Source organism: Anas acuta, chromosome Z, assembly GCF_963932015.1.
Source record: "Anas acuta chromosome Z, bAnaAcu1.1, whole genome shotgun sequence".
Classification (NCBI taxonomy): Eukaryota; Metazoa; Chordata; class Aves; order Anseriformes; family Anatidae; genus Anas; species Anas acuta.
In genome coordinates, this window is record NC_089017.1 from 318,352 (window position 1) to 346,330 (window position 27,979).

Genomic DNA, 27,979 nt, shown 5'->3' on the forward strand with positions numbered 1-27,979 from the left:
GCAGAGGTTGATGCCTTGATTTCTGCTGCTTGGATCGATGTTAACAGTAATATTATATTTCCAGGGCATACTCAACTGACAGAAGTATTGATTATTTGGTATGTAGCAGTGCATTGATACTCGATAGCAAACTGGGACACCGAAACAATAAACGTGGAGCTGTTAACAAGCAACACAGGGCACTGGGTCTCAGTGATACAGCTGGGATATCACTTTCTTTGTCTAAAAAGGAACATCTTTAACACGTCAAAAATATAATTTTCTTATCTGACTTGCCAAAATACCTGGGGAAAATACATTCATCACTGGTACCTGCAGATTAAGGTCATGTTTCCAAATAAGTGCCAGATTCGATCAATAACTTCATCCCCACTGTGACCAAACACATGAGGTATTCTTGAAGTGAAAATGTTTTGTTTGATATGTTTAAACAAAACACTTCAATTTGTTGTATCAGACCATCTTGTGAATGAGCAGATTTCAGTGAAAGAAAAGATAATGACACATTATACTCTGGTTGCAATAGTGGAGCCAAAGCTATTTCTTCATCTAGGTTTCAGATTGTGTGAAAAAATCCATCCATATATTTGGATAGCTTGAAACAGAACTTTATCAAACAGAGAGTTTCCTGGTACTTAAATGACATAACACCATATCCTTCCATGAGCTATTTTATTAAATCTAAGCCAACTGACGATTAACTTTTTGTCTAAGACAATTGTCTCCGATGGACACATTTATCTATCAGCCACCAAACCATTAAAATGAAATTACACAGAACACCAGGCTAATGGCTGGAGCCTACTGAAAAAGGAATCTCCACATGGTAAGGGAGAAGGACACTCTTCCTGCGATGGAAATTGGCCCTTGCTGTTTCAGGAAAGAAAACTCAATAACTTAAAACTTCTCTGAGCTCAGAGAAGCAGGGGAGGTAACTCATAAATATGCAGGACATGTAACTCTACTATAGCCTTTATGGGGCCAGTATGGACTTCTCTCTTCTGTTGGCATGTTGAGCCCTGTAGGCTCAGTGGCCTCAGACTCTGCCTACAGTTTGGAGATGTTAGGACCACAAGAGGCTTAATCAGCCCTGATGGTGGCTCCCTTCTCTCTCCTGCTGCTGACAAATGGAGTTTAGGATGATGGAGTCCAGTTTCTCAGTTGGGTCTGAGCCTCTTCAGCCACTAGCAAGTTACATGTGCCCAGAAATATTCCCAGGCACTGTGGCCAGCTGGCACAGAGCAGTTCATATCTCTGCTCACAACCATGTCTTAGCTTCCCTAACACAGCAGCTAAATGCAAACAGCTCACTGGGATGAGTTCTGAACTATGGTTAGGAATGATTTAAGAGTTTGCTAGTTGTCATGGACCAAAAGCATGCCAAGGTATAGTAGTTTGAGTATACCCATGTATATTCACTCCTGTGCCCAGCAACGTTCCCAGACACCACTTTGCTTAAGTCAGATGCAGCCTAAAGCACTGGTATGACATAAACGTCCTTCCCCTTCTCCTGCCTAAGGTCATTGCTTTCCTGTAAGGTGAAGGGAGGTGTATGGCTCTAAATTTGGTTATAACAATAGTCTTTTGCTGGTTCATGATATCACTCTTAGTGAAAACCTAGAGATCACTGGTGTCTGCAGACTAAGAATAATTGCAAGGAACCAGATGTTCTATGTTTAAAATGCCAAAGATGTTGTACACAGGCAGCTTAACTCCACAAACAAACTGCTCTCCTCTCTCCCATCCCACACCAGTCATCTTCCTGGTAGGCTCTTCAACACTTGTCGCTTTAAATCGCATGCCCCCAACAAAGCATTCCACCTTGAGCAGTTACAATATGCTCTACTCATACTGCTCTGGAGGATGGTAAGATGTTCTCTATGAGCTTCTGTGCTGATCTGAAGCTATGAGTTCCTCTGAACTAGAAGTTGAGTGCAAGACCTTGTCTTGAGAAGAACTGAGCATATTGGGACCGGGGCCATCTGGCAGAAGACCCAGCGGCACTAAGGCAATCCCACACTAAGAGAGAAGATCTTGGTATGCTGTGACCCAAGCCCAGACCAGCTCCTGCTCCCCACAGAAACCCATGTACTACAGGGTGGAAGCATTTCATACCTACACCCTGATCACTATGAACAGCACAAAGACTTCTCTGTGGTAAGGTTTCCAAGCTACCACCAGAAGCTGCTACTCTTAGACAGGCGCCTTTCCGAGAAGCTCACCTCTTCAAACAGCTTTGCTTGCAATGCTGCAGAACTCATCCATGTATTTATTGTATTATGTCCATGTATTTATATGTATTATTGCCCATGTATATTTGCCCAGCTGTATTTCAGCAGCAGCACTTTTCTGGTGTAGCACCCACCCTTCGCAATGCCCATAGAAAAAGTGGTGGAGACTGGTGTCAGGCAGCTAGTGCCTCCTTGCAGCTCCTCCTTAGACATCTCTGCAGCCCTGGCAGATGCAGTTCAAAGCCTGGTGTGGGCTCACAGCATCCATGTTTCACTGCAGTTGCCTGACTCGGGGAGCTATAATGCCAGGAGGATGGCGGATGAGTTAATGCCAGCAGATAATGCCTTATGATCCTATGATCTAGTGCTAAAGGCAGGAGGAGTGGGAAGCCCAGCAGGCACCTGATTGAAGAGGCTGGGGGAGATAAGAGGAGACGGTGTCCTGCTGTGCATTTCCTCCACCTCCATAACCTTCTCATTTTCAAAGAGCTTCCTTAGGGATGTGGCAGCTATTGTTCTCCAGACCCGGTGCCTCAGCATCCCCACTACGCTGAGAGCAGCTTGGGAGTCATGCGCCGCCAGCTCTTCTGTCTCTATGGAGAAACGAGCAGATCACTCGGCTCAAGAAGAAACAATACTTGCACAACTCAGACATCCCCACTCCAGCACGTGCAGGGCTATATTGCAGAATCCATAACCAGCAGAAGCTGCCTGTGCATGGCTCATGCAGACCCAAAAAACATTCAGACTTCACCAGCGCCTTTTCTTCCTCACCAGAAGTGGCCTTGGCAGACAGATCAAACTTGGGCACAACCATTCTCGACATGCAGAGTCAGCAGGGAATGAGCATTCTTCTTCATGCGCAATTATCTGGGATGCTGAATATTAATATTGGCCATTAAGATAAAAAGGAGGCTAATTTAAACCTACTACAAAGTTTAAGGAGAAATCCTGAGCAGGCAGTAGGCAAGATTGATGTAAGAGTTATTCTCATTTCTCTCTGGTTCCATGAAAAGAAAAATACTAGCAGGGCTATACATTTTTTAAAACCTACACTTTTTTTCTAAATAGGGTTGAAATAGGTTTAAACGTTACTGTTATTATCTCAGAAATGACAGGGAGACATTTCCATGTGAGTGCTTCCCTTCAGTGTCAGATATCCGTATTCACAATGTGCATCCCTTGGATTTGGGGACTGCAGCTCCCTGCAGTCCAAGGACTTAGGGTTCATTTTGTGCAGATTTTTCTGCCAAAATGGGGTTATTAGTAACAGCAAATGTTGCAACGTCACCCATGCTTGATAGAAATGGGAGGGTAGGGTAATATTAGGGAGAAACTGTAAGCTGTAATATCCAACTGGAGCTGGCAAACTCGAGTGTGTTTAGATTGCCTGTTCCAATATTTCACTCCCCTGCTTTCAAATGGTGGTCCTGGCCCCGCTGATTAACCACCTGAATATAACAAAGGATATTCACAGGAAGGATCTCACGATAAAAAGGCTATTCCTGGCCCTCTTTCCATCACATCATAATCTGTCCACTAATATGGCTTGAGATCTCAGCTGATCAAAAGGTCATAAGATGTTGCCACTAAGTATCACTCTGCTCAGCCAAAGGCATTTTTACTCCTTACAGCAGGCAGGGAAATGCAATAGCAAAGCCTTCAAATCTGTTTGTATAATAGATGAAGTCTTTGCTATGTGGCATTTATCTTCCTTCAGGGAGTGCCACCTGGTAAATAAATCTTGAGTTGCCAGTAAATTTAAATAAAACAAAGGCAAATCATAACCCTGCACGCTGTCAATACATAACTGCAGAGAACACAAGTTCCCACTGTCCCACCATTTCCTCTGCTACAAAAGCTATAAAGCACTGACCATCTTCAACTCCAAGGGAACCCAGCTCTCTGAGAGCATAAAGAAGAGCATGGTGATAACATAGGAGGGACTGAAAAATACATCACTCATTTAGACTAATGAAAAGGTATAAACTGTCATATTGCTTTTTTAAGTTAGCAAAAAGCAAAAGCCAAAGAGAGAGGTTATTAGCATATCAATGGGAGTAATGGAGTGAAAACAAGAGGGATTCTACTAAATGGTGGGACGCCTCTCCTGGTGAAAAACACTAGGGTGGGCACTTTTCTGTATGTCCTGGGATGGAGAAAACACTGAGCAGCATCCCACCATGGCACTGGCCAGTCAGTCACGGCCACAGAGTCATTTTCAGGTGGCAGCGGGTCTGTTGGTCCCTTGCTGAGCCCATCCCTGGATGCCAGCCATCACCTCCAGCCCGTGCCACAGACGGCAGCCACTCCTCTGGCTATTCACGGCCAAGCAGCTTGACATGGGCAGAGCCACAGATTGCTGCCCAAAACAGTGGAGAGAGAAGGTGCCACTGCCAAGGACTGCCTGCCACCCGGAGCTCTTGTCTGGCAGGTCTGCAGAGCTTACAGGGGGAGTGCTGCAGTTGGAAAAAGCACTGCCTTGCCTCTCCCACACACCTGAAGAGATGTCACAGCCACATTAAAATGCTGTGCTCCCTGGACTGTCTGTCCTATCCTCGCTCTCCAGATGCAGAGCTTTACACCCCGATGGACAGACAGTGCCTTTAACTGCAACTGGCAGTCATTTTGCTCCTCTCTGTGCTTTCAAAGCTGAGAGCCATCAAAGATTAGCTGAAAAATCATGACTATTTTTCCCTAAGAAGCTGCACTGGTAATAAGCTTCAGGAAAAATCCTCCTAAATGCAAGTGATAAGCGTAGACTGTGTGAAGGCTGACAGGTCTGATTATAATTATCACTGTAAGGGGACCAGCACTAACCTCTCTTCTAGAAGGCAATGGCAATTCCTGGAAGGGAACATGCAACTGAATTATCATAAACAAAATCATTGCACGTGGAACTGACTTGAACTGGGAAATGAAATAAGACCCTGATAAGAAAAGAAGGGAAAGAGAAGAGAAAGAGAAGGGAATGGAAAGAGAAGAGGAAGAGGAAGGGGAATGGGAAGGGGAAAAGGAAGGGGAGGGGGAAGGGGAAGGGAAGGAGACGGGGAAGGGGAAGGGGAAGGGAAAGAGGGAGGGGGGGAGAGGAGAGGAGAGGAGAGGAGAGGAGAGGAGAGGAGAGGAGAGGAGAGAGAGGAGAGGAGAGGAGAGGAGAGGAGGAGAGAGAGGAGAGGAGAGGAGAGGAGAGGAGAGGAGAGGAGAGGAGAGGAGAGAGAGGAGAGGAGAGGAGAGGAGAGGAGAGGAGAGGAGAGGAGAGGAGAGGAGAGGAGAGGAGAGGAGAGGAGAGGAGAGGAGAGGAGAGGAGAGGAGAGGAGAGGAGAGGAGAGGAGAGGAGAGGAGAGGAGAGGAGAGGAGAGGAGAGGAGAGGAGAGGAGAGGAGAGGAGAGGAGAGGAGAGGAGAGGAGAGGAGAGGAGAGGAGAGGAGAGGAGAGGAGAGGAGAGGAGAGGAGAGGAGAGGAGAGGAGAGGAGAGGAGAGGAGAGGAGAGGAGAGGAGAGGAGAGGAGAGGAGAGGAGAGGAGAGGAGAGGAGAGGAGAGGAGAGGAGAGGAGAGGAGAGGAGAGGAGAGGAGAGGAGAGGAGAGGAGAGGAGAGGAGAGGAAAAGAAACACTTTGAACACTCATTAAAGGTCAGCCGTATATAAAATGGCACCCCATCTAATTTTTGCTAACTTCAGGATGACAGGAGTGCAAGAATGAAGGATGGCGTGGAGTCATGCATGTAAGACGCGTTTGGAAATAAAGGATATCATCTGAAACAATATTTAAAGAACACTCTCTGCAAAATAACATGAACAGAGGGCCTCAGAATGCGTGTTGTTCCAGACTGAGCTAAATATTCAAAACTAGGACAAAACTCCAGCATCCTTGAACCAACCTTTCCCCTTTGCTAACATTCTAGAAGGAAGAAATCCAGACACAGCTTAGAGCTCTTTAAATGGGACCTGTACATCAGCTGAGAAACAAGGACATCAGCCCGCAGCAGGTTTTCAGGAGCCCTAGTTACAGTGGATAGTATGCCTTCGAGATCGGCCTGTCCTAACCTTCCTTGTGCTTCCTCTGACAGCTTTATATTTTTCACAGGCTAAGAAAAATGTGTGTGCAGGTTGGTTGGCTGTTTCTCTTTCTATTTCCATTGGAAAATGGGAAATATGAAAACTTGGATGATCTGGAATAAGGGTAGCAGTACAGCAGCTTTTTCTTTCTGAACAAAGGGAAATAGATATTATCTTTTTAATAGTGGGCTCTAACTGCAGAGGAGATGAAGAGGAGAGCCTCAGAGTCAAAGGCAGTTCGAGGAGTTTCATTCTCATTATATCTCAATGGAGTGAAGCAAATAAATTGCGCAAGGAGACATATGGAAGCTCACTACGCAAATGGCCTATTTAAGGCTCTTACTTCCTAATTAGGTCCTGGTGTCAGGAGGTTGGTAACAATTATTCACACATAGATCATTTGGATACAATACAAACTGTTCTAAAACCCAAACCATCATAATGGCATGCATTAAAAAGAAGCCCTATTTAGCTTGATCTTTTTAGGCTCTTTCACTTAGCACTTGGAATATCAGTTCCTGTGCCGCACACATCCTACGTTTCACATCTAACACTTCAATAACAGGTTTGGAAGGGAAAAAGGAAGCAACAAAACCCTTCACAGCCACAACCCCTTGTTCTTACCTTGTTCACAGATTTCGTCACTGGACTCTGCACAGGGAACCCACACTCTCTTCCCAAATTCTTCATCTGGCTCTGTGGTGTTTTCCAGAACAAAGAGAAAAGAAAGAACCTTCATTGTGGGCATGACTGTGAGGAAAATGGTCACAAGTATCCAAAGTTTTGCTCTTTTCCAATTCATTACATCTTTCTATGTGCCCACCACCCCCTGAGCACACTGTCCCGGGGTTCACCCCCAGCTGCCTCATCCCTGTTCAGTTTTGGAAGGTCCGCCAGGCTTCTCCTTAACTCATGCAGATGGGCAGGTTTCTCTTCTGACTGGCCCAGGCAAATACAGTGGCAACATGGGGCCATCTAGGTTCTGCCTGGCAGCCACAGGGTGCATCCCAACCCATGACGGCTGGGAGTAGAGCCACGGACAGCCCGATTTGGGGAGGCATGGGAAGAGCAGGACAGTGTCCCATGATGCCAACCCATCTGCTTTGTTTAAGAGTTAAAGCAGGGAGCCAAAGCCAAGGATTACCACATTGTAAAACCATTTAAAACAGGGTAAGTGGTTGTGATTCAGCATCATGACTCTAGCAAACCCACTCTGTCCTGTGCTTCCACGCTTCTGGTACAAAAATGAGATCTTCCCTTCTCCCCCTTGCACCTCCTCACCCCCTTTGTCCACCTCTCAAGCTCTTCACATGAAGGTGAAATATTTCACATTTTCACCTGTGGTAATGCAGATCAGAGAGCGTTTGCTTTGCTTTGCTTTTCACTGATTTTGCCCAAGGCATCCTTTTAAGCGGCAGCCTGTGCAAAGATAATAGGTGGCACAATTCTCTGTAACTGGAATCAGCAACAAATCAGCCATCTGCCACTCTAGGGGTCTGAGATTAACCCAGCTACTGGACCGTGACTGCAAAGCATTTGCACATTTAGATTACAGAAATGCGAGGCTACGGGTCCAAAAAAAAAAAAAAAAAAGACTGGGAATGGGGAAGGTGTGGGGAGAAGGGGTGCAAGACAGCCTTGGAAGAGTCCTCTGGATTAACCCTTCCAGGTGAAAGTCATCTCATAACAACTCCAAGCAAGCAAGGTTTCAGTATAGAGTATTAAAGGGAAAAGAGGTTTGAAGTAAGCAACTGGCAATTCATGAGATATCATGTTTCAGGGAAATACATCCAGAGACGCCTCTGATACAGGGAGGAATAAAGACAAAGACATACAGCTGCATTGCCAATGCATTGCAATGCTCAGTGGGAGGCTATGGCCAGATGGTATACCTGGACCATTTGGGAGGAGAAACATTTCTGCCCCAAGATGGACAGGCTCCCTTACAAAAGTTCCCTTACTCCAGAGCACTGCCAAGACACTGAAGAAATACAATAGATCTCTGCTCTGAAATATAAAGCTTTAGGGAGGTTTCTTCACTTGCTGTCCCTAAATATTTGTTCCCAAATGACACACAATACAATGCTACTCCATGAGCGTGGATGCTGTTGGTCTACATTAACTTTTTGTCCATACATTTGAGATCCTGTCTATAAATCCATTAAGTAATTGTTATTTGTTAAGTGGAGTTATTTGTTAAGAGGTGTAACTGAGTAGGAAATACAAGCTGGTGCACATCTAGAAGTGTGACCCGTGCTTTGTGCAGGTGCATGAGGCTTAGGAAAGCTGCCCGGGTCTCCTTTGCTCAATTTCATGTGGGCTTTAATCCCCACTCCTGCCATTTGCTTTTGCAGGTTGGCATCCCATGGTGAGGGATCTCAGGTTAAAAAGAGGGAGCTGTGCCCACAGGAAGAGGAGCAGCACCAGCCAAAACCATCAGGAAAGGAATTTCAGTCAAGATCTGCATGGTATGTGCCCTGGGTGAGGATGGTAGCTTGACTATATGGCTCATCTCACCGAGTCTGAAGAGATAACAGAAAAGCAAACAGCAAGCCCATGTCTGCATACCCAGACATGTATTTTTATATACGTACTTTTTCACTAAGACCAGATGGAATCTGATGGAAGGCATACTGACTTTTGCCACATTTTTTTCACCCACTCCATTGCTTCCTGGCCAAGCACTGCAAACCCCTCACTTGTGTCAAAGAGGCATCTCCTTTGCTCAAAACCAAATCAGGCTGCAGCAACCATGTCAGCCAAGGTCAAAGCACAGCTGGGAGGAGGAATGGAGAGAAACCCATTACTGTAGACATCCTCCCTACAATGCTGGCAAGTGTTATCCCAGGAAAAAGTGCCTATCCTAGCAATGTTAGTTTGGGAATGAGCCTGGAGAAGAGAAGGATGAGGACAGAGGGCTGGATAACACATTTAAGTCACTATGAGTTCCACTCTATTTATCACACTGTTTCCAAAAGGCATTACCTGAGCAGAATCAGGTGTTCCAAAACCAGGCGTACATGTCCAAAAACAAATGTGAGGTTTGAAGTGGTTTGGATATGTACTAGGGCAGGATTTTCAGGTGAGGAAGAGGTCTTGGGGATCATACCACACCTGGGACCATGAACTGGGCCAAGGTAACCACCCCCAAGCTCCTGAGACGTGCAAGCTAATGAGCCACTGCCCCTGCTTTGGAAAACACTCCTTGAACTTGACCTGCTGACTGTGTCAGTGATGCAGCTGCTGGTAAAACAGGACCTAGACCTGTTTTCAAACCCGAAGGCAGGAGTTTCTCTTTCCCTAGTCGCCAATTTCTGCAAAGTCAACCTGAAACGTCAGATCCAAATCCCAGCATGAGCCAGAAAGAAATGTGTGGTAGGGGGACAGATCTTTGTGTTCAGTTTCAAATACTGGGCTTCTGCAAGAATGCTTGTGCTGTTAACAATTTTTAAATGGTTAAAAAATATATCAAAAGGCTGCCCCCCGAAAAACAACAACAACAAAAAACTATTTGCATGTACCTTTCCCTAGTTTGTGAATGAAGGGAAGAGGGGAGCCAGAGGGCAAAAGGTTTTCTTTAGACAAAAGTGACAGCAAAATGCCAGGTGAATCAACCAACCTTACAAATTGCTGTCAAAGTTTCAGCCTTGTATGATTATCACTATTTTTTTTTCTGCCCAGGCAGACTTGCAGAAAGGGTTTTTTGCAGCAGAAACCCCTGAATGGCATGAAGCAGGGGCCCAGCAGAGCCAGGCACCTGCACCAGGCATCCTGGAAGCTGCCTCATCCCTCGCCAAATGAGAAGCACCGGGGAGCAGTGAGGCAGGCGACACTGCACCTTGCAGAGCTTAGCGTGTCCTACAAGTAACCTTGCATCATGATACAGAGCAGCGAGAGCAGCCTTATGGGTACTGCAAGAGGAGGAGGACAGTGAGGAGGAGGGGAAGGAGTGGCAATGGGAAAACAATCAGAAAACTCCCAGGGAATCAGGTCTTCTCTTCCTTGCTAGGAAAAATATATGAAAATTAAAAATCCCTCTATGTAGGGATTGCAGGAGAGGTGGGCAGGGGGGGATTTATTCCTCGTTCTCGGTTATTCACTTATAATCCTATACTCGAGAGCTTGATAATGCACACACCCAGGCTGGAAATGGTGCTGGTGGGGAACCAGCATTTCTGCCCAGTGCTTGCCATGCTGTGCCCAGGGGCAGTGCTGCTGGGGGTGCAGGGTGCTGCCCAGTTCCCTGTCACCCCGTTGCTCTACCTGGAGCTGTGCAAAGCCAAGAACAAGGATCCCTAAACACTGCTGAGGGTGGACTGGAAAGGAAGAGAGTCGCGTTTAAAAGGCAAAGGAGGAGGGAGAAGGCTCCTGAAGCTGGCTGGCGGCCCCGCGCCACAGCCATTCTCATTCCCGGCACGTTTTGCTGCTCTCGAGAGCAGCCCTGCTTGGAAATATTAGTGCGGCACAGAGCGCCGGTTTCGAGTCGCTGCAGCTCCTTCTTGGCACCGGTTCAGCTTTTTGTCTTTTCTTCTCCTCCAAGCGCCCAGCGGAGGGAGGAGGAGAGAAAGGACGAAAACAAGGCGCTCTGCTCTGCCGCTGCCTGCCTCCCCAGGCACCCCTGGCATTGCCCCGCGTCCCCAGACCGCTCCCAACCACCCCACTCAGCAAACCAAAACCCCTTCCCACAGTAGCCCGTTCGTAGCCTCCTTCCCCCCTCCTGCCACCCCTTTTCATCACTCTCTCCTTTGTGCTCATCTAAATTTTTCCAGCCAAGCGTTGCAACCTTCCACCCCCCCTCCTTTCTCCTCCACCCCAGCCCTCCCACCTCTTCCACTGGAAAAAAATAAAAAATAAAAATAAAAAAAATCGTGCCATGCTTGCCAATGCCCTGGCATCTCTTCACAGCTGCAACAGCAGCTCCTTTGAGCTCCCCCAGCCCCCCCGGGTGCCTGTGAGCCGGGGGGACCCTGGGCTCTCGCGTGCACACCCACGTGCACATCAGTGGACATTCTCTGTCTGCATCCCTCGACATCGCTTTAAATACAAACTTCCTGCAAGCCTGCCTTTGGCAGCCGAATCCCTCCTCGTGCTCGTGGGGCGGGTGAGAAACAGAAGTGGCATAGCGAGGGAGGGAGGGTGTATTTTTTTAAGCAACCCAAACATGGCACAGAGCTCTTCCACCAACTTCTTCCCAGCCTGCTGTGCTGGTAGCCAGCTGCTGGTTCCAGCCTGGCACCAGATTTGATTTGTTTTTCTCTGCTCTTAAACCCCCTCCTCCCAAATATTTATTTATTTATCTTTATTTTTATTTTTTTTAATCCTTTTTCCTTCTTAGCGTGCCCACAGGAGGGGCTCCCGCCCGCTCCCACCCACAAATCTGAAGCAGCACGTGTGGAAGGAGCGGCAACGGGAGTGAAACATGATGCAACGCTCAATGCACCGAGAGGGAGGGGGGAGAAAATCCCATATGTACACACAACATATGTATGCTCTTCTCCGAGGAAGAAGGAGGGAGGGCGAGATGCCTTGAAAGCAGGCAGAACAACCCTCACACACGCCAGGATGAGAAAGTGCCAGCCCCTCTCCATGGGGGAGGTTTGGTGGGGGAAGAAAAATGTGTTTTCCCCATGGGAAAGGACCCAGCAGAGAAAACTTTCAGCCAGCAACATGATTCCAGTTAAACCAGAGTTTGAAACACTGATGTGCTCATGATGAGGATAACATGGTGTAAAGGACACCTCGTCTGGTGCCTGGAGGAACGAGAGATTTAGGGAGAAAATCACAGTAATGGTGTTACTGGTGCTGAAGGGAGGGGAGAAGATGCACTGAGGATTTCAGCACAGCAAAAGCAATGTCAGGAACGCATCAAGCTGCAGGCCAGGCTGAAGACCCGGAGCAGAGTATGGCCCTGCGAGCAGTCAGTGGTGTTGGGGGGCTTTTGATGAGCCTGGCTGGGCTCCCTTGTCCACCGGGGCACATCAGAGATGGGTCTGTGGAAGCTGGGACAGGAGGAAGGTTGTGTGACAGATGGGCATGAGCTGCATCCCAGCCGTGATGCCTCCACTCCCCATGGCACTGAGTCCTTTGGGAGGTGCAGAGGAGCATCTGGCTGTTTCTCCTTGACCACGCTCTGGCCATCCGGGGGAACAGCAGAGGAACCGGCTCGAAAGCGGGGTCTTGGAGACAGACAGACAGACAGACAGCATGCTCGGGGTGGTACAGACAAAACAGCAGTGTCCGGAGCAGCTGCCTAATATGTATCTTGGCAAAATCTTGCCTGGCGGTGGATGAAGCAGAAATCGCAGGCTGGAATCGTAAACCCGTCAGTTGGTCTGACTTTTGCTTCCCTGGCCTGCACATCTGATGCAGCAGGAAAGCAGAGGGCTGGTGGCACCCTGTCACTGCCAGGAGCCACACGGAGGAGCTGAGCCGTCGGCCACTGCCAGCTGCATGGGGAGCAGCCGAGGAGCAGGCACTGGAGGGGATGAAAAACAAGCAGGCACCTCGCTGTGCCTCATTCTTTAAGGGACACATGTAAGTGCATACTTAGAGCCTGTCCCCATGCCCTGAGGAGCATCTCCACCACTGGTACCTGTCCTCTGCAGTGGGCCGCATGTTGGAGCTTTCTCCAGCATAGCTGGTGCTCACTGGGTTGGATGGAGCGCTGCCCAGACAAGGCCACCAGATGCCTTCCTTTGAGCTGTGGCTTCGCTATCTGAGGCCTTTTGCACAAGGATCTCACCCAGCACTGGCAATGGCTCATCCCAACATCTGCTTCCAAACCGAGCCATCATCAATCCAAATCCCCTGCCAGCAAGCTCAGCGGATGATTTTCTCCCTGCTGTTCCTCAGGATTAGGGTGGGTGTCTGCCCTTCCCTCCAGCACTGAGGACCCAGTGCTGGTGTCTGGCAAGGCAGATGAATCCCTCATGTACCTCCATGGTGAAGGAGACCCTGGGACCTCAGTCAGAGGCCACTATAGAGAAGATCCTTGCCTGGAGGTATCTGCAGCTTGTTGAAGGGACTCCCAGATAGAGTCGCACTTTCCAATCTTTTGAGTGGAAAGGCACTATAAATAAAAGATATTACAGACTAACAAGTTCTCAGCTGCAAACCGGAGTGGGAAAGAATATTTTAGCATCCTCTTTCTAGGCACATTAACTATTGGCAGACGTGATCATTCAGGTCTTCAGAGCTGAAAACTTCACACGGCATGCAACATGTCAAGTCCACACACTCCATCTCTGGTTTCAACAGCTCTAAAATCTACACTGACCTATGTTACACACCCCGTGCAGAGACAGCATCCAAACACCATGTCACTTTCGGGGTTAAGGCAGTAAACATACACTCCGTGGTGATCTTTTCCAGGATAAGCTGGGGGCCACTGCTGCTGTAACCTCACAATAGATGGTGCTTAAGCATTTTTATCAACTGGCTTCTAATGCTTTCCTTCCCAGAGTGAGCAAGCACTTTGTATCAATCTGGCTTGCTTTAGTGCAGTGACCCAGCGCTGTGCTCCACTGCAGAAAGTTCAGGTCCCAGCTGCGGGGCTAAACTCTTGCTGACACTGTTCTGATTTCTCTGCCTCTGTCACCCATGCTGCCAGGGAGGGGGGTGTTGGTTTTTCCAGGCTGAGAAGAAAGAGAGAAAAAAAAAAATCCTGCAAAATGCAAAGAAGATGAGACAAAGGACAAGGGGAAGAAAGCGACGCCAACGTGTGCTGTTATGTTGAGGACAGGAAATCTTTTGGACAGCACAGGGCACTTCATTGCTTTCTTCTTTTTCTTTCTCCTGCCAAGACAAAGATCTTGCTGGAGAGGCAATTAAAATGTTACAGGCAAGGAACAGCATCCACTTTTAGGATGCCTTGAAGAACTTTTGTGTGTGCACAAGCGCACAGGGAGACATGCACGGGGGGAAATTGCTGTTAGTGATGGGTGAACTACAAAAGGTTCAGTGGTTTGTTTTGGATAAGGATCCTCACATGCACATGCTTATCTAAAGCCCTCAATCTTCGGAGCAGGACTGGAAATGTCTTAAGAACAGATCCTTCTTGCATGATTTCCAGTATCTCACAGAGCAGTTGCTCATGCCAAAAATACCATGAAAACATTTTTTTTTTCCTCCTTCTTCTTTTATGCAGTGTTTTGGCTCTTCTGCTTCTGGTTCCAAGCAAAACCGAAAACCGCAAAGTCTTTGACTTCGGTTGAACTGCGCTTATTTAATTTCAAGCCATCCTGGTTCTCATGACTGCACACAAATGAGGGAAATAAGGAAAAATGATCCTGTGATTCCATGGAAAACTTTAAGAGAATAGAAAACTGCCTGAAAACTGGCAATAAAATGGTCAGGCTTCCCTAAGAGAGAACTACAAGCCTTGGTTTCCCTGAAGTAGAGCACTTACTTATTTGTAAGCTGGCTATTCTGGCCACAGATAACATGCACGATCTCAACACTCCCAATTCAAATGTGGCTGTTAGCCTTTGGGTGGCTATTAGTTAGTAAATACTATTGAATCAATAAACAAAATAAGGACTTTGAAGGGAGTCTTATTTCCCCAACCAATCTTGAAACTCATCAGATCTGCAGTGGCTGTAATTTGACAGAGAAAGAAGAAAGAAAACAGTTTGAACATGATATGGTGCTCTCCAGTTTTCTTAAATCAGAGTGTAATTGAGGTAAAATAGCCCAAGGATGGTGCTGTTGGGATGAAAGACGTATGTTTTGCTTAATGCCTCTGGTTGTTGTAGGGCTGGTTTTAATCTTTGGCTGGATTTACAGTAGGGTATCTCAAGTAATGTTGCTCAATGTGTAAGGCAGATCAGAATCAGGCCAGTGTGCTTTTAAGTATGTTGCCAGCTATCCTGTGTCCGTGGACTATTCACCCTGGGAAGGATAAAAGCACACCCATTCACTGTATATATAGCAAGGAATGAATGTTTTGTCTACTGGAGACTAGGTGATGTTCTTGCTAAATGGTTTCTTGTAGTCTTCTATTTTTTCTGCCTTTACTATTATTTATTAATTACTCAAGCCATGGTTTTCAGCCAAGTTTTTTGAAGACCAAGACTAGGGTCTTTAGATGGTACAAACTGGGATAACAATCCACATCAGCAGAAGGATGGACAAAGTCAGAGGAGATGTGACCACCAGTTTATACCACTCAGCCTTCCAAAAGAGGAGCTTGGCCTTCCATTCAGCACAGGGCATACCATCTGAGTATATTCTCACTGCAGTTTCAGCACTTCTTGTGGGCAACCAAGAGAGGCCCAAGTCCCTGTTTTTGTATATCGGGAGCAGCTCTGTTGCACGCTGAGTGCTGAGCTCTTTGCAAAATCCATGCATCATGTCCTGCTAAGAGCAGGAGGATGCTGATCATTTTTTGTCAAAGCTTGGCTCCTCTTTTGCTTCTTAGTTTAGCTGGTGGGAGGAAGGGATGGATTTAACTTTTGGCTTGAAGGAAAGAAAGTAAAAAAATCTGGACCCTCTCAAGAGTTGAGAAATCCGGCCCTGAGCTTTTTTGAAAAAGTGACCCAATCTGTCTGGTCATTACCCTTTTCTCTGCCTGTTACTAACACAGAGATTGATATTTCCTTGCAGGAAACGTTGGCGAGGGATCGGGGTTCCCATTCACTCGTGCTGTTTACTGCTCCCACGAGACCCCAGGCTTCAGCGACGATTGAGCAGACCGCTCTGCAGGTGCATGGTTTATGCGCCAAAATGGGCTGTAAATCAGAGCAGAGGAAGAAAGGGCTGTAACAGTGCTTGTTTGTAGAAGCGACCACTGGAAAGGGATGCTGACCATGTTCATTTTACAGGTCTGATCTCCTAAACCTGCCCTTCCTCACTCTGCTCCCAAGGGATTGGGTCCCAGGTTGCAAATCTAAGGAGCATACCAATAATTTGCCAGAGATTACACACATGGTGAACTTGTCCCTGATCTCCATTATTGGTTTTCAAAAACAGGAATTCTCATACCCTTTTGGACAGATGGCTGGTCCTATTACTTCTTATGTTAGATTTCCCATTGAGGCTGAAAGCAAATCCACGTTCAAGCTGAAAGTAAACAACCTGCAAATTCAAAAGGCATTAACTCTAACTGCCAAAGCATTTGCTGCGTATGCCGCAGACGTCAAATAGACAGTTTCCCACAGCACTGAGCCTAGACACATAGCTAAGTTACACAGCAAAACCTTCCACCCAGCCTGAAAAACCATCCTGTGCAAAACTCACTCCCCTTGCTGGCATTCTAGGGCTGGAGCCTCAGCTGGAGCAAATTAATGGCGTTGCCCTGATTTGAATAGAGCTACGCCAATTTATACCAGATGAGGATTTCACCCTTTGGAGGATGAGTGGGAAATGGCTACCCGCTACTATTTATTTCCCTTTTTTAACACTGCGATTTGAGAAAAAATAAAAGGTGGTGTATTTTAAAGAGTGAAGAGCACTAAATAAGGATCTCTTTTTCTGTGTCCATGATTAATTTCTAAAGTAATCTAATACAGATCGTGGTCCTACAGTATCAAGCTTTACAGAAAAATGTATACAAATAACAAAATATATAAATACATACAACTGAAGTTACACAACTTATTTTGATTCCTGATGCCTCCCAAAATGCCAATAAAAAGTTAACTGGGAACCTGATCACAACACTGCTGTAGGATTGCAGAAAACTCAGAAAGTGGAAAGGACTGAATAAGGCAGTCTCTTGTTCCCAGCCAGAGCTGAATGAAGAGGACAAAAACCATGAAACCAAACCACATAAACAAAAAAAACCCTACCCATATGCTCTGAAATGCTCTGAACATTAGTACATTAGTATCATGGTGTGCTTCTCAGCTGTAAAGAAATGCAAATTTGTTTTTCTGATGTATTTTGGTGTAAACCCTGAATTGAATCCTAGTTCTGCAAATCAGGATTCATTCCGTTTACATCAGTGCAACCTCATGGTGTACATTCAGGAAAGGTCACCCAAATTAGGCGTATGATATATTCTTTAGCATAGGAGGCCTGGTTCTCAGACTCAGATGTCCCTTGATTTTCCCCAAAGTAAACTGAAGGTCAAATATTGCACCAATAAAAATGACTGGAGATTTTTTAAGAGGAGGATAATGGGAAGTCAGATGGCTAAACTCTAACTTAAAGACTGATGGGTCTCATCACAAATTTCACCTACTCCTCTCCCCAGCCATCCTTGTTTTCCCTTTACTCATCAGTGTAAGCTGGCAATTAGTAATATTTTGCTTGTTTATAGAACCTTCCATCTGAGGATCTAGAAACACTTTGTAAACATTAATGAACTAAGCTACTTAGCACCCCCTGCGAGACTGATACCACTATCTCATTCGTGCAGATCAGGGAAGAGGTGCAGCTTTGCCGTGGGTCGGAGCTGGGCAGCAGCAGAGCTGGGAACAGGCTCTGGACCCTGAAACCAATGCTCCCCTGTGCTTTCAGCTCAAATACACAGCTCAGATACATACATCCCTGGGTGTGGGGATGTGTCCAGCAATTTGCAATGCTGGTAATTATCTCTGAGTTCTGCTGGTGTGCACTGCTTTGTGGCAGGCTCAACACAGAGGGTTGAGGTTGTCCCCATGCAATGGACTCAGGTCCCACTTCCTCACTGACAGAAACAGATCAGAGATGCCATCCATCCTCACCTGAAATAACCACTCACAAATTACACCCTCTACAAAATACAATTTCCCCCTGAATAGGGGGGAAAATTGGGAATGTGCTTGCCTTGATTCATTTCTTAATAATATCACCAAACCCGGACAAAACAACACAAAGGTCCCTGAGGGTTCCTTTACCTTTAATTGCATTTTTAATTTTCCTTAACTTTTTCTTGTGTAGAGGATGTAAAATGTTCAATCCTGCTTGCGAGTCACAATGACAGAGGGAAATTTAGAGCACTTTAACAAAAATCTGAAGGTTTTGCTTCCCAGACTATGAGGAATGCTTAGATCCTAGACAAGCCTTAGGACAAGATAGGCATTGACCAGACATGGTTTTGCTGTTATTGTTATATATATATATATATTTTATTTTTTTTTTTTTCTCCAAAGCACAATCTCATTGATTTAAGAGCAGCTAATGTCTGGTACCTATTTGAAGCATATTTCCACATAGTACTTCTCCAACTGCATGGCAATCGGACAATTTCCATGATGATTCTTCTGTCTAAAAATACACATCTCCCCCTCTCTTCAATTTATCACTGAGCCAGTCAGCCTGTTTATTGTTGAAGTTTTGCCCATTTAATAGTGCACTTAGGAAAGCTTAATACAAACATCGACCAATTCATCGCTGTCACAAAAAGAAAAGCCTTAGAAATCATTCATCTAAGCAGGAGTCAAGAGCAAGAGTCTCTTATTTAGAGATCAGTCAATAAGAAACAATGTTATGGAAGCTATCCTAAGCACACTAGATTTTAAAAATAAATAAATAAATCTTTTCTTCACAGAGAGAAACTGAGGAGAATAACAAACAAACTGTTTGGTTTTGCTTTCAAAATTTTCTGGTGAATTTAAATTCCAGAAATGGGGCACTGCAGAACAGACAGGCATTTGACATATTCAGAGTGTTGATTTGTGAACTATTAGCAGATTGCTATTTGCCTAAAAATATGTATTTGAAATTCCTTTCTAAAAACTCTTCTTGATCTCTTCCCAATTCATGAGCTGTTAAATGTCTGTTCGACACGGCAATGTTTGTCTCCTGAACAGAGGGACATTACAATCCCTAGAAGCAGGTTTCCAGTGGGAATATTAAGGGCACTATTCAGGAATATTCTCCAGAATTTGCAGCCTCCACAAACACTCTGTCTCAAAAACATGTTTGCTGGAATATTTGTCAAGAGCAAACATGACGGGATGGTGGGAGAAAGTGTACAAAGTCTAACCAAGCTTATAAAAACCCAGCAGCTAATGAATACTTGTGGAAAATGTCTTACAGTATTTCCTCAGCTGCAGATGCTAATTAGGAGAGCCTATAAAGCTAAAACTCTTTTGCTGTCTACCTCCTCGTCTGCTCCAGAACTGAAAGCCACTTCCATGGGTTTCTTTATGACGCTCATCCCCTTTACATCTGCTGGATCCAGAAGCAGCTATTTCAACTTTTGTGTGCATATCAAATGAGTGAGGTATGAGCAACTGGACAGAGGCCCAGAAACTCATTTCACATAAGCTGCTTGATGGCTAACAGCTTTTCACTGTCTCCAAGAAAAGAAAAAAAAAAAAAAAAAAAAAAAAAAGACCTACAACATGTTTGAGCGTACATGTAGATTGGTGAATATGTCTCACTGCCCAGCCCTGGATGACAGAATAAGTCTGGCTGAGTCTGGCAGGGACCTCCGGGTCCATCTGGTCCAACCCCTGCTCAAGCAGGGCCACCCAGAGCAGGGTGCCCAGGACCACATCCAGGCTTGTGAAGATCTCCAAGGAGGGGACTCCACAGCCCCTGGGCAGCCTGTGCCTGGGCTTGGTCTCCAAAGGGTTACACAGTATCACACATTATTTCAGGACCCTTCCTTCAGTGACAAAACAGCTTTTGGATGGGGCCTTCTTCCATAATCGAGCACAGTAGATGCCCAAAGAAACACAGCAAGCTTGTACTGCTACAGGATATCGACCCAAAAGCACATGGCCGAGGAAGGCAGGAGAACTGCAAGAAAAGCCAGTGGGCATCCTCAAGTCTACATGTCTCAGTACTTGAGGATGGTGAATTACTGATGTTCAGCCAAGCCAAAATCATCTCTTACTGAGTGCTAATACTGCTTAAACAAACAAACAAAACAAAAAACAACAACAACAAAAAAAGCCCAAGACATCAAGATCCAGTGTTTTTAGTTGACACCAACCCAAGGAAGCATTTGTAATGCATGGTGCTGAGACACAGCAGGAGGCTAAAATGAACTTGTTGGTTGAAAAAAAATAAAAATAACGTTGGGAGACAATTAGCTCTTCTCCCACGAGCTATATTTTACAAACTCTGAGCCAAAATCCACTTCTAAAGTGATGCTTAAATTCAGTGGGATTACTGTGGACCTCCTCTGCCACACTGCTGTTGAAAAAGTAAGACGGGGTGGGCTGTGGTCAGCTAGGCTGAATTTGTACCTGGGCTGCTCAAAATGCTATTGCAACACTGAGGTTCACCAGCATGTCGTGAAACTCACCACCATACTTGTTTTCCAGTAATGCCTGACACTTCTTTTACACCTGACTAATACTGAGACCCCTGGTAAGTTTTCAGAGCAGGAGTTTCCTGAAAATGATGTTCACTCTGCTGTGCATGCAATGAGCTCACTAAATGACTAGACAGAGTTGTTCTCCTTTCTTTAAAGAAAATGCAAATCCTACTTCACTTCAAATATGCTTTTATTTCACAAATTCCACCTTTTAGCTGAGTACATCATTCCTCATGTTTCTCTCTCCTCAAAGGTAAGGGAAAGCGATGGACCATTCCGAATTTTTACACACTGTCCTCTCTGGTCATGCATTGCTAGAGATGATACTGTATAATGCATGACTTACCTGCAAAGACATCAGAGGAGTAATGAAATAAGCAGATGCTCTGTCAGCAGGCTTTTAAAACATTGGTATTGCAATCTGAGATGCAGCCAGCCATTACATGCATATGCCTTTTATTTATGGAGCTGATAAAGGCTCTGTGTCTGACAGTCACATCGCCTTTTTACTTTAAAACTTGCTGCCTGATTGTTTTATTCTCATTCAAGCCCCTGATTTGGGATGAAAAGCACAATTTACCTCCTGACTCATCTGTTAAAAACAGTGGTCTAAAAAATAGACACCATCATCCAAGCCAACCACCAGGGAAACCACTATAGGGTTTCCTCTCCTCCTAACACTGATGATGCCTGAAATAGGTGGATCTCACTGGGGTTACCTATTTCACTCCAATGGCTAGGCAGGGAACTCAGGACAACCTTCCCAGCTGGGTGCCAGGTGGCATGGGCACCTGCCACCATAGATGTCCATGCCACCAGTGTTGTACATGTTCACCCCTATGTAATTTCAATTTTGAATACTCTTCTATCATAAGTATTGTTCTGGGAAATTTCATGACAGCACCAAACACATTTTCCCCCAAACTCCATTCCAAACATTAACGTGCTCAAAAAAGAAGAAGAAAAAAAAAAAAAAAAAGGAGAAAGGCTGGCACGAATCAAAGGGAAGAATGGTGTTAACATTAACAGCCACCAGACGAGAAGCACTTTGCACTATAAATAAAATAGCGTTGCTCAGCTGCTCTAGGAGCTAAGTTCTGAAGTCACCGAGTTGCACAGCTGTAGCTCAAGGGAGGATTTCAATTCATGCTGAATGCTGTGTTTGATCACTGGTACATCACCCAAAGGTTCACAGTAGAACAGATGATGGGACACAGAAAAGCTCTTCTTCCTACCACCGCCAAGGAAGCTGCTGCTTGCTGACTGACAGCTCCCCAGCCAGCTTATGTGCATCTAATTACTGAGCCACAACCCAAATCAAAATGCCCCGTTGCAGCTGGTGTCTCACTTAATCCATTCATAACACAAGCTAATTAGCATTGATGGTTTTGGGCAAGTTTATTCCAAATGTGGTCAAGTCCCAGGCTTTCAGCTTAGTTGCTAGGACCCATTGAGGATCCTGGGAGAGGCTGTGTTTCTGCCCAGAAGGCATTTTCTGCTCTGCTGATGGAGAGGCTTAAGAGTGGGGTCAGGGGAAGATGCTGCACTCGGCTGGGATGAACACTGTCTACAAGCACTGCTGCTGAGCTACTCTTGCTGCTGTGCCCTGCCATCCTCCTCCATACAGAGGAGTCCATAAATAAGGCACTTTGTAGTTTTCCTCCTGTCTGAATCTATATATTGTGATTGAGGGGAAAAAAAAAATCTTGGAAAGTGGGAGAAGTGAAGGAACAATTTTGTATTTTATATTATTCTTTGAGAGCATGAGAGCAGAGCTGAGAAAAGAAGACAGTTACCAGAGCTTTGCATTTCCTTTTCAACCTATGGGATTAGAAGATGAGAGCAGGTGCTAATGGGAATTTTGCCCATGGCAGAAAATCAGGAACCTAAATCTTCCGTGCTGGAAATCACACACCCCCTCTAGCAATGACCTGTAATGGCTGCACTTGGAAATTGGTGATATAAGGAATTGTCACTTGGCAGAAAACCTACTTTACGCTCCTTCAGCGCTCCCCAATTTCAGTTTAATTTGTAACAGGATGCAAGTGTAAATGAACTGACAACAGAGCTATCAGCTATTCTGTTGGTAACACTCGGAGCAATAGTTTCGATTTGACTAGACACAGCTGTCCACTGCATGTAATGACCTTTAGCCCCGTCCTTGGCGAAATTCAATTCTCTCCATGTCTGACTCTGTCCGTGGGGACTTGTGTAGCAGAGCTGCCAGAATAATCAGCACATTGCTTAATGACAGGCACTCCAACGAGCAATACGATTGTGCATTGTCAGAAACGGAGCCCCCAACCCCGGGGAGGTGGTCCCCTGGCTATTCAGAAGGAAATAAAGCACTTCTAGAGGGGCAGATGCAGCTGTGCGTGGCCACCGGTGCTACACAAGCGTCACCAACGCACTCAGCTCCGCTTGCATGTACATAAACACAGAGTTTGCTCGTGTGTTTGTCAACAAAAATGCATTTTGATTAGATCTGGTTCTAAAATGGGCTGGATTCTGCTGCTGGGCTGTGCTGCACCACTGCAAAATGTAATCTGCATTTCTTTAAATCTAAACATGATTACATCCCATATGGTGATGCTTACACGGCCATCCAGATGTATGTCATCTAGCATGTGTGTGTGTGTACAGATATACACACTTCCTGTCTGTTTATTACATTGACCACTGCAACAAGGAAGATATTTAGACTGCAAGGGCAGGAAAAACAGAATTTTCCCAACTGTATGGATATTATTTGTGAAAACATCTTTCTGTTCTAGTGGGTGTCTCTCTGGCAGCATTACCACGTGATGAACAGGGACAAGCCAATCATCCCCGCTTCCTTATTTCCAGACGGAAAATTCAGCAGCCCAAGAGTTTTGTTTTATATCTTCTGCCTTGAAATTAACTTGGGTCCAAAAGTGCCGACATCCTTTTGTGCATTAGGGATCACTGGAAGGATGCAGTCCTTTGGCTCGCAGTGCTACAACAGCTGCTGGTGAGAGACTGTGAGGGGTTAGACCCCAGTGAGAGGGGAGGATGCCTTCCTTGGAGATGGGTTTTCTCTCCTTTTAGCAACTGGGAGCAGGTGTGCCCTGCTCCACAGTGGTGCCACGAGGGGGACATGCAGGCCAGGTGCTGGTGATGGGGAGGGAGGGAGGTGGTGAGGTGAGGCCAAGACAGCCCTCCTACACTCCTCCTCCCTTGGCCAAGCTGCTACACCTGCCCCACGAGCCCCCAGGGAGTTCTCCATGCAGCCTTTGCTATTTTTGCTTTGGCAGCAACATGGGCCCAGCTCTGCAGAAGATTCGTGTTCAGTTATTATTCTGAGCTGCTGCCAGCATTTTCCTGAGAAACATAAGTGAGAAATGGGGAACGGCGATCTTGAACAGCTCATAACTCAGCCAGAACGGAGGGGAGTTTCATGGGAGAAGGGAAAGGCATGTCTTCAGCCACAGAGCTTTTGTCCCTGCCAAAATTCAAAGGCTCCTTTTCAAACAACGGAGATATTACAGCTTCGTTTAAAAATAAATAAAATAAAATAAAATAAAGAGGTCATGAGAACCTTTGATAATAGAAAACGTTAGCAACATAAAAATACTCATCTTCATAGGCAAGAAAACAAGGTGGCCTCCAAAACTGGGAAAGTGTGTTACAGAGGAGCATGTTAAATAACCCACACATGGGAGTCACTGACACTGCCCTGCCATACACACCCCACTGACTGCTCCTGCAGCTTATTCAGGAGGAGGACAAACAACACCAACCCTTTCTGTTTCTCCCCAGATAAATTCATCTCATGGCTTTGCTCACAGTTTGGCCCAGTTCTGACCACTTCTTCCTCCCCATCCCTCTAGGATAACTCTGATACCCATACACGGCCCTGAATCGCTCCTCTCCAGCTCCTTCTTTCATCTCCCTGTCATCTTGCGCTGCTGGTTTGCCTTCTTCCAAGCCAACATTTATACTCTTCCTTCTCTCTTTTCCATCGTTCTCCTCACTGTGGTTTTCTGTATTTCACCCATTACTTTGGATGGGTCCATATACCTGCAGAAACGTGCACAGCTGATAAACATTTTTATTCTCTCCCCGCTGTCCAAATGTCTGAATAATTCAGTAGCCAATATTTTAGGCTGGCTTCTTGGTATCAACAAACTAATAGTATCACCTCTTCAGCTAGCTCAGAAGAATATAGCACCTTGCTGCGAACTTGTTTTAAGCACCACCAGAGTGTCACAGAAGGGCAAGCTAAGCATAGCTTGTCTGAGTGCTTGGCAGAGATGTTATTCCTGCTCTTGAATGCCTACTCCTTTCTGCTAATTCAAGTCAAGACAGTCTTGGTTCAAAGTCCTCAATTAGTAATGCAGAAATAAGGTAAACGTAGAGATCCATGATATCCATCCTGGTTTCCAGCAAGAAGGCAACATGCCGACAACTGAAAACGTGCATTTTTTTCCATATATGCAAAATTCTAATTTCCTTATTTGATAACCATGCATTTTCCCCTCTTCAGCTAAACCCAAAGAGATAAAAAATAACCAGAAACTGCAAAATAACTAAATGTTAAGGGAAAATAAATAAAACTCCTCGTGAACAATCTCTCTTTTTGTGGTCTGCTATAAATTCCATTATGAAGCTGAAAATATTGTACTTCTGTAGGACTGACTAAAACAACAAACATATAGAAAGTCCCTCAGCAACTGAGAAAATGTATTTTCTACAGTCCTGAGAACAAGAACATTAAACTGATCCTTAGATAAATAAATCCTTCCTAGAATAGGTTGTTGGAACAAGCTAAATAATACTAAAACTGGAAGGTATTTACCATCACACTGAGATGGGTGGGCATTCCCCCAACACTCCTGCCAATCTCAGTGGCCTAAAAACCCCCTGGCAAGTCCATGAATGTGCAACCATATAGAGCACTGTGTGCAAAAAAAAAAAAAAAAAAAAAAAAAAAGGGTTCTCAAAAACATGATAAACATGGCACTCCTGAAGCTGGGTTCTGTAGGAAGGTGTTGCTGGCCCCCATCACTACAGCAGAGGTAGCAAGTAGGGAAAAGTAATGCTATTTTTCTGAATAAATAAATAGATGGAGAACAAAGAAAGGTTGGAGCTCTGCTGCAGTGAGAGCAAAGAAGCCCTTCCCTGGTGATGTGACACAGGTAGCTCTGTTCCCCTCTGGCCACACATCCCCAGCACGGCTGCTCTCCACCATCATCCAACCCCTTCCTTCAGCCCTGACTGGGACTCCTCAGGTATGGAAAGGGTTCATGGCCACTGTGACAGCTGTGTTGCCTGGGGTAGGCAGGGAAGAGGAGGAAGCCTCCCTACTCTTCTTGTTCACCGAAAGCCCATGCCTCCAGCTACCGTCTTTCAGGAATGCCTCTCCTATCCTTGAAAGCTGGAAACCTCCACTCATTTGCTCACAAACAGGGAACTCTGCCAGCAGCCTCACAACCTGCAGATTTTGATTGCATTAATTTGTTCCGAAGCGGGTTTTCCTCTCGAGCCTGGAGTAGAAGGCAATTAATTAAAACCCATTTCCCCCCCCTATCGGATTAAAACAAATTAAATGGCAGCAGTAGGACAGCCTTGCCTGGGACAGGGATTTTTGGAGAAGCAGAGCTTTCTCTCTCCTCTATATGGGAAGCTGGCCATGTTACCTTGCTCAGTGGAGCTTGGATTGTCTCTAACAGGTGCCCTATGTGTTAGTCCACAGCACTGAAAGTCCCCCTGCCACTTCCCAGGTGCAGGAGCCCAACTGCAAACCAAGGTGAAGAAATGTGCTTTCTGCCCAGCCACTTCCATTACTGCTAATGTACACCCTGCAGGCAATTGACTGAAAACAGCACCACGTACAGAAAAACTCCTCCTTAACCAGCACATGACACCATGCTAAGGAGCCAAAAGACACCAGAGTTCTTCTGAGCCCACTCTCTTCCTTGCTGGTGAGGGATGGGACAGAGGAAGCCTCTGGGCAGTCTTTTCGGATGCCACGTCCTCTTGCCACAAAACCTCGCTGACCCAGTGTGACAGTCACAGCTGAGCAGGTGGGCTGAGGAATTTCTGGGAAACTAGCAATAAGCAACTCTGCCAGTTCATTAAGAGTACCAAAGGCACTTCATATTTGAGCTACTCTTTGCAGACAGTTAGAAGAAAGAAAGAATCCACCTCTTCCACCACCATTTTCTCCTGTGTTCTCTATACTTCTCAGATGTTGAACCAAAGGTCCTCTATCTCCTTATCCTCTTCCCTGCTCGAGTCTCCAGTCCTGCCTATGTTGAAGACCACAGTGATACTTCAACCCAAACCCATCACACAGTTTCCAAATACTTGATGTGTTACCTGGAAATTAGACTCAGTTCTCACAGCAGCAGCTTAACCTGCTTGAACCAGAGATTGGAGAAAATTCTCTGGGAATGCCTGCTGCTCCAGAAGCACCATGCTAAGCCAAAGAAGATTGTTTAGGACCAACCCCCAGAGACTCTACCCCAGCGGTGTTGCCAATGTCTGCACTGCCACTGGACTTCACCCTTGGGGAAGGCGCTGTGGTAGGGGAATGCTGCTCCTCTGTTCCCACCACAACTTTACAGCAAGAGATAGAAAAGTGAAAACAACAACAACAACAAAAGATTCTCCTTCTAATTGAAAACACAGTATGAGCTTAATGGTCTTTGAAGTATGTGTGTGTGTTTTGAGGGGGAAGGGGGAGGAACGGATCGCTGTAACCAACAACACCCCAAAGGACTATAAATCAAACAGCATACAGCTGTTGGTATCAAATATAACTCCTTTCGCACTACATCAAAAAGCTTTAATTAACAACTAATTTATTCAAGTGAAAAAAAAAAAAATTCCCTTGCACCAAATAATTGTATTATAACTTGGGGACTAGTCTGTGTATTTTCCCCCTCTCTAAAGCATGACAGGAGAGGAAATTGAGCCTTTAGAGAACAGCTAAGTAGAAAAATGGATCAAAGATTCAGAGGGCTTGTTGATTGGCTTTTCGAGTCAGCAGAGACCAAATCAGCCCATTTAATGAAAAAAGCTACGCAGCAAAGTCTGTTTGCTCTAGGACCTACTTTTAATAAAACTGCATGTAAAGATAAATGGCAGCAGCCCCAGCCAGGCACAGTGCAGAGAGGTGTTGCACAAACCTCCCCATGCAGCAGTGTCCAACCTGTCCTGTGCCCCATGTGTGCCTGCCATGGACAGGTCCCATTGTGCTGACTGCGGAGCAGGCTTCGAGCATCACAGTGCTCTCTGTGCAGTGACAAATGTCAGCTTCTATCTCCAACAGTGCTTGCTTGGGTCCCAAACCAGACCTGGATGCAACATGTGGAAGACTGGGCTGCTGCTGTTCCACTTCCCTGGGCTACCTCCTCACCTGATGTAAGCAGAAGTCAAGAATGGGAGGGATAGGATGCTCCTTTGGGATGGTCCTTTTTTTTCCCTTTTTTTTTTTTTTTAATTTTTATTTTTTTTTTAATTTATTTTTTTTA

The 27,979-nt window shown here is 45.7% G+C and overlaps 1 protein-coding gene across 5 annotated transcripts in view; it reads right to left on the minus strand.

Annotated features, from left to right (window-relative positions):
- The window catches only part of SETBP1 (SET binding protein 1), a 268,728-nt gene that overhangs the window by 136,212 nt on the left and 104,537 nt on the right, over window positions 1-27,979 (minus strand). For 4 of the 5 annotated variants that reach the window (XM_068667662.1, XM_068667664.1, XM_068667663.1 and 1 more), the window contains one exon: window positions 6,911-6,982. The exons of the other annotated variant lie outside the window; for it this stretch is intronic. In XM_068667662.1, coding sequence (XP_068523763.1) covers window positions 6,911-6,982 — 72 coding nt within the window. The remainder of the gene's footprint in view (window positions 1-6,910; window positions 6,983-27,979) is intronic. 5 annotated transcript variants of the gene reach the window in all.